The sequence below is a fragment of the Meleagris gallopavo genome, chromosome 25 (genome assembly GCF_000146605.3).
Source record: "Meleagris gallopavo isolate NT-WF06-2002-E0010 breed Aviagen turkey brand Nicholas breeding stock chromosome 25, Turkey_5.1, whole genome shotgun sequence".
NCBI classification, from domain to species: domain Eukaryota; kingdom Metazoa; phylum Chordata; class Aves; order Galliformes; family Phasianidae; genus Meleagris; species Meleagris gallopavo.
Genome location: NC_015035.2, coordinates 5,371,712 through 5,378,598, shown reverse-complemented (window position 1 = coordinate 5,378,598; position 6,887 = coordinate 5,371,712). Strand labels below are relative to the sequence as shown.

Sequence of the window (6,887 nt, the reverse complement as noted above, 5' to 3'; positions counted from 1 at the left end):
CCCCGCACCATCCCCACTTCCCAACCCTTCCCTCACCGTCTCTCTCCTTGTGCAGGTGAGGACCTGTGGCGCTGGCAGCTGCAGAATCCCACAGGATACAGCAAGAACTGAGCCCAGGTCCGAGGGCTCGTTCTACGGTCCTGGGTTCAGGGCTTGCCCCCCCACCTGCCTCCATGCTTCCTCATCCTCACCCCACCGGGTCCTCTGCATCTCAAAGAACTGAGCCCAGGCCCAGCCTCACTATCCAGAGCACTAAATCCCCTCACAGAAAGGTCTGGGACCTGGCACAGGAGGGTGCTTGGTGGGGGTGCATACTGCAGGAGAAGCTGTATCCAGTGCTCCAACATACAGTCTTGGGTGCCCAAACTGTGGAGGAAATTGCCCATTCTTTACAGCCCCAGCCCTGGGCCGCAAAAGGAGGCCTGGGCAAGGACCTCTTGCCTCTTGCTGGTCCTAGGCCTTCCTCTCTTCCCCCACAGGACCACAGTCTGAGGCCTCCTATGGACCGGCCCCTGCTGGCTGCCAGGGGCTCCCCTCCCTCCCCCTCCTCTCAGGTGGTTTTGCCTGCTATGTGCTGCTGTGGAGCTGGAGGAGCCCCTGCCCACAGCCGTGAGGGATCTGGTAGCTGGTTCTGCTTCCACAGTACCTGTGCAGCTGCTTTTGTAATCATGTTCCTAAAGGTTGCTCAGGAGCAGACTGCTTGGCTGTCACACACTGATCCTATTTATTACTGGCAGCAATACTGGCTCCCTTAGGAAATGACTCAGCTAGGCCAGTTTGCTGTCATGTAGATTAATAACTTACGTTCTAAATTATGAATAGAGCTTTTGATTTGTTTCTAAATAAATTTTCTTACTTTCTAAGTAGCAGCTCTGTTCCATGCCTGCTGCATCTAGACGGAGCTGCTGGGGCGCAGCCAGTGGAGTGTGAATGACAAACACTGCCAGCTCAGCTGGGAGAGGTTTATGATTTATTTACCTTGTATCTGACTCTGTGGACCACACACACACAAAGAGACCCCAGACAAGGAAGACAAAATAGAGGGGAAAAGAAGAAGGGGAAAAAAAGGAAAAAAACAAAAAACCCTAACAACAAAAAGGTGTTTTGAGGAATGGAGAGAAGCCATTCTCCTTCCCTGGATCCTCAGCACGGCCCCAGCTTAGGATGTGCTGCTCCCTGGGAGCAGGGAATGCACTAGAGAGCCGTGCCTGAGGATAGCCACGGGTCCGCAGCCCCTGCTGGCCCCACCATGCACCCAGTTCCAGTTCACAGCTGAGATTGGGCTGCCTACCCCCGAGCCTCACACCCCTCCTCTTGTCGAGAGCAGGGGGGACAGGCTGCAGCAGTTTTAAACACACCAAGCAGAAGAAACAGCGGGACATAACCCCAAGCAAGGGGAAGAGCTGGGCTCCCCTCATGCCAGCAGTGTGTTTGCTGGTTTAAGACTTTCTAAAGGAAAAAAACAGAAAGCCCAACACAACCCAAAAAACCAAGGATGGGTCTCACAGACCCGACTCTCCAGTAAGCGGGTTATTGCTTTGCACATCCCCAGGACTGCAACGAGGTTTCCTCTGCCCCACACAGCCCCTGGGCACAGCTGCAGGCACCAAGCGGGGCTGTGCAGGGCGAGAACAGAACAGACCCACAGAGGCAGTACACAGGGGAAGGAGCCGCACCCCGTGGCCCAGACAGGTTGGTTTGGGGTTTTTTGTTTTGTTTTTTTTAAAGAAGACAATGACAGCTCCAGCCCAGCAGGCCCAGCAGTACTGCGGGCTCAGCCCAGGGAGGTGAGAAGGGCAGCACTGCTCAACAGCCTCTGCCCGTAGCCTTGCAGGAGGGGAGAGGGTGACGGGAGCCCACCTGCGGCAGGTGAAGGAGGTGACTGGGGTGTAGGGAGCAGCTCTGGGCTGTGCTCTTCCAGGCCAGGGAGAGGCACAGCCTCAGCTGCAGCCAGCTGGGTGAGGGGCACGGTGCCAGTCCTGGCCAGCCTGTGATTGTACACTGAAAGGCCAACATGGCCTCCACCCTTCACCCAGACCCAGGCAGCATAGAGACCCCATGCTGCCCCGCAGAACCAGCACAGCAGCTCCCAGGCATCAGATGCTGGTGAGATAACGACTGGGAGCCAACCTGTTGCCTCCAACCATGTCAGCCAGGGCCAGGATGCCTCATCCCACTCCCCACCTCCCTGAGCCAGCCCAGGTCCAAAGGGAAGGAGAAGTAGCAGCAAGAGACATTAAGGACCCATCCAGCACAGGGCAGGCTTTGTGGCAGAAGTGCTAAGCAGCCAGCTGTAAACAGCAGCACCTGGATGCAGAGCTGGGCTGATGGAGGGTGAGACCCCTCTGGGCCCCCAACCAGAGCTGAAGAGGAGATTGTAAAAGCAAAGACAGGAGGAGGACGAAGGAGGTGATTATCTGTAGGACAGAGCTGCTGCTAGCCCATGGGAGTGTGCGTGTGCGACAGGGCAGGGGCCACAGCCCCATGCAGAGGTGTGGAAGCTGCACAGCTGTCGCTCTGCCAGCCCCTGGGGTTGGGGCAGCCTTTGACAGTACCAACCCAGAGCAGAGCCTCTCCCCGGCCCTTGAGGCATCTGCAGGAGAGTCCCGGGTTCCTGAGCTCTGACTGAAAACCCGTGAGTCGCCTGAGTAGAGGCCGAGAGCAGCTATGAGGCCCTGTCCTGTGCCCGCCCCACTCCTTCCTCCTGTTGCACCAGGCATGTCCCACCCCTAACACTGTTACGGAAGAAACAAAGAACAAAAACAACTGGCTTGCCCCACGCCAGCCCCACACACTGCAGTGCCTGAATGGGAAATTGAGGGAATGGTGGTCCCCATGGAAACTGCTCAGAGTGAGAGAAAAGGCATCTCAAGGCTCGCCTTAGAGAGCTCCGACTCAACTCTGAGAGCAGCAGGGGGGCAGGGCACCCCCAGCAGAGAGGAGGCAGCGCAAGGAGATGGGAAGAGGCGGGGGCCAGACTGTGGTGGGAGGCAAGGGTGGGTGCCATGGCTTCCGTTTGCAGCAGACGGGTCACAGGGCAAAGATTGGCAGCTGCAACCTCGGCATCCTTCCCTGCGACAGTCTCAACTGGCTCTCCTTAAATCCGGGGCAGCAGCTTCTCAATGAACTCCTTCACCGCCATCATCTCCTGCAAGAGAGCAGAGCCCATCGCACCAGGGCTGCTCAAGGGCCATGCCCACAAACTGATCCCAAAGGTGTGGCTGCGACAGCCCCTTCCCCTCCCTCTGCCCAAGGCACTGACCTGAGGACAGGAATTGTGCATCACACCAGGGTAGGTTTTGAACTGGACCTTGGCAGGGGTGACAACTGATTTCAGCTTCTCAGCAGTGAGGGCCCCGAAGCGGACAGGGATCATAGGATCCATCTCCCCATGACACTGCAGGATGGCAATGTCCTTGTTCACACCGTTACTCGCTGCCTGCAACAAGGAAGAAGCACTTAGGGGTGTCCAGAGAGGGGATCCCCTAAAGGCAGGTGCTCTACAGACACGCAGGGTAGCAGCAGGCAGGGTACCTGTGGGAAGGCCTTGTGCAGCGGGAGCCAGCAGCTGAGCGCCACGATGCCAGCCAGCTGGTGCTGGCAGGTGAGAGCCGTGTACAGTGACAAGGCACCGCCCTGCAGTGAGGAGGAAGGTGTTAGCGCCACGTGGCCCACACAGCCCCAGCTCTCTGCCTCTTCCCTGCCAGCAAAGCTCCTCCCGGTCTTTAGGAAGGAAAGGGGAGGGGCAAGTCCTCTTTCTGCCCTGCCCCACAGCCCCATGCAGCTCAGCTCACCTGTGAGAAGCCTCCCAGGATGATTCGGTTGGGTGGGATTCCATTTTTCATCTCGTGCTCGATAATTGCTTTAACTGGAAAACAGAGAAATGGGTCAGTAAAAGCGGGGGAGTTGACCAGCATTGCCTGAGTCCTGAGGTGTGCACAGCACATAGGGAGAGGCAGCCTCTAGAGGTCCCACAGACTGAATGAGCTTGGCTGCAGCCTGAGAGAAGTGGGCTGGAACCACAGGGCAGGAGAAAGGAAGGAGAAGCAGAAACAAGACACCCGCCCCAGAGAGGGAGAGACACCCAGGAGCTCAACACTTCCCCCTCTCCAAAGCTTCTTACTGCTCTCTGCAGCCTTCTTGATTCCAGCTTCATCTTCAGGTGCATCTGGAGTCAAGCCCATCAGGTCAAACCTGGGAGAAACAGCAGAGTTAGCCCCAAGCCTCAGCCAGCACCCGGTGTGCAGGGAGAAGGGAGTTGGGTGCTCTTCCCCAATCCTTCTTACTCCCCAGAATACCCTCAAGTATTCTACCCACTCTGGAAGACCTCGCCCAAAGCACTCACCAGGAAGGCATGACCATCTTCATGTTGAGGGTTACTGGGATCCGGGGTCTGCAGAGAAAATAATTTGGATGTTTCAGAGAAACAAGTGGCAGAAGGAGCCTGCAGCTGCAGGACGTCTTTACCAAAGGACCGTGGCAGACTGGGGTTCGCACCCAGCCCTCTCAGGACCTTTTACCAATTACTTACGCATGAGGGCAAATGTACTTCACGTAGGGGAGGCGGATGGAGGAGAGCGCTTCAGCCCAACTGTGTCTGGGGAGAGAGGAGAATAGAGGAGCCTGAGCGCTTGGGGATGTTGATGAAGATGAGAGACTTCCCTTCAAGGATGCTCAGTTTTGATGCTCCTACTCCCTGGCCTCAAACAGCCTCAACCCTCATGAATCTCCAGCAAGGAAAGGCAGCACACAGAGCTCATTAGCTGGAGGCAGGAGAGCTGCCATCAGCAAGCAAGGGGGCAGAACCTCCTGTGCAGGGAGCAGAACCTCCTGTGCAGGAAGCAATCTTTTGCTGCTGCTGTATCTCACGCTGTCCACTAAGGCAGCCTTGCACACTCAGATACTCCCAGCCCTGCCAAGGATGGGAAAAAGCATGGTGCTTGTCTGTTTCTCTTAAAGAAGAAAAATCAAATCCATAGGGGATAGGGGGCATCATAAATATTCAAGCTGAAACACAGACAGCCGCTGGCCAGAGATTCCCCATTTGGATGGCACAAGCTCAGCTGCTGTGGCTGAGATCAAAGCCCCAGACACATCCCCAGGTTGCTCTGTGCAAAGCAGCAAATGGCCAGGCCCACATCTAGCCACGTGACACAGACACAGCTCCAGCAATACTCACCCTGTGTCTCCAAGGCCATGTAAAAAAATGACCTGTTAAATAAAGCAGACAAACAAATGAATTAGCTAATGTGATGACTGTGTACCACGAGAGAGACGGGGACTTGTAGGGTCGTGCCAAAAGGCCATTTAGCCACTAAGCAGCAGAGAATCAAACAGGCAGAAATTAGCTGATGCTAATGACATTCCTTTGCAGCTCTGAGCATTACGGATGGGCAGAACAGGCACGCCATCACCATAATCGCTGTGCCACAGGGCCCAGGGTGTCACCTTCCTCAGCCCAAGCCATCAAAAATCCCAGGAAACCCATCCTCATTGCTCCCCATCTGAGAGCAGAGTAATCCCAGAGCAAGGAGGGCCAGAGGACAGAGGGGTGAGGTAGGAGGGGTCCCCACCAATGCAGCCCCCTTACCGCGGCAGTCTCCCGCTCTGCCCCTGAGACAGTCACTGCATCAGCGAGGAGGGGGACAGACATGTTGTTACCACACATACACCGAGAGACTCAGACACTGGCACCTGTGGGGCAGAGGGACAAAGGTCAGGCGGGAAAATAACTCTAAGCCAGCAAATGCTGCCCACATCGCAGCTCTGGAGGCACACAGGCACCAGGCGAGTAGGGCCACATGCCTGTGGGGCACGGAGAACATTAAAGGTAGCTCAGTGACACCTCATAACCAAGCTATTCCACTATAACCAAAGTGACAGCAGCAACATGGGCAGAGAGTAGCCTCAGCATTCTGACTCTTGGTGAAGGCGAGGAGGAGCCTGACCCAAATCTGCAGCAGTGGGGAAGCAGGAAGTGCCAGAGCAGGCACCCAGCAATTTTTATGGGCGTTGATGGCTCTGTAAGAGCTTCAGCTCCTTATGGAACCATCCAGAGATGAGCCAATTAGTCCCCAGACCCGGGGGCAGCAGAGCCCTCCTGTGTTGCCTGCACAATTCACACAAGGTGCCATGCTTCCCACAGTGGGCACAACTCCCACCTCTGGCAGCAGCCCATGCTCAGCACTAATTAGATGAGAGTGTGTTGGAAGGATCATCTCCTGGCTCCCACTGGGAACACAATCAGACTGCAGTGCACCCTGTCTGGGCTAGACCTGCATGGTTTGTCTCACTGAGCACTCTTCAGCTGATCCGCAGCTCCAACAAAAACACTGGAAGCTGGCAGATGCACGCCTACACACTGCCATGTGTACTCCAGGGTCAAAACAACAAGCAGACAAACAGCACCTGTCAAAATCCCTGGCAGCCACAGCCACAGCCACAAATAACAGCAGTTCTCTTGTGGCCTTGCACACCTTCCTGGGCACAACGCAGCCAACACGAGGCAACAGGAGCTGCAATTCCATCAGATGGATAGGCTGAAAAGCGCTGCCCAGAGCAAACAGCACCACAGTACGGCTGGGTTGGAAGAGGCCTTAAAGATCAGCCCCTCCGCCCCGTGCGGTGGGCTGGCTGCCCCACATCTGCTCAGGCTGCCGAGGGCCACACAGCCCACCCCGGAGCTCAGTCTCTGCCGTCCCCACGGGGGCCCGGGGCAAAGAAAGTACTCCAAGCGCTGCCCACAGCGCCGCACCCCGCAGCGCCCACCTCCATCCCCCACGAGAAGGCATCTGCGCGTCCCCATCCGCTGCCACGCGAACCCGCGACCCGCGGGGCCGAAACCTGAGCAAGACCCCCCACCCCGGACCGCCAGCCTCGGCCGAGGC

At 56.7% G+C, this 6,887-nt stretch overlaps 2 protein-coding genes across 2 annotated transcripts in view; one reads left to right on the top strand and one right to left on the bottom strand.

Annotated features, from left to right (window-relative positions):
• Positions 1-948: 948 nt before the first annotated feature.
• Positions 949-5,723, bottom strand: LYPLA2 (lysophospholipase 2). Its single transcript, XM_003212625.3, has 9 exons — positions 5,591-5,723; positions 5,180-5,211; positions 4,532-4,597; positions 4,346-4,393; positions 4,124-4,194; positions 3,795-3,868; positions 3,535-3,636; positions 3,263-3,439; positions 949-3,148 (listed from the first exon to the last, which is right to left on the bottom strand). Exons 1-9 carry the CDS (start codon positions 5,666-5,668, stop codon positions 3,098-3,100), a joined length of 699 nt encoding a protein of 232 aa, XP_003212673.1. The 5' UTR covers positions 5,669-5,723; the 3' UTR covers positions 949-3,097.
• Positions 5,724-6,015: 292 nt separating this feature from the next.
• Positions 6,016-6,887, top strand: part of GALE (UDP-galactose-4-epimerase) — a gene marked incomplete at its 3' end in the record, with an annotated part of 2,670 nt that continues 1,798 nt past the window's right edge. Inside the window, exon 1 of the mRNA XM_010723537.2 lies at positions 6,016-6,023. Coding sequence (XP_010721839.2) covers positions 6,016-6,023 — 8 coding nt within the window. The remainder of the gene's footprint in view (positions 6,024-6,887) is intronic.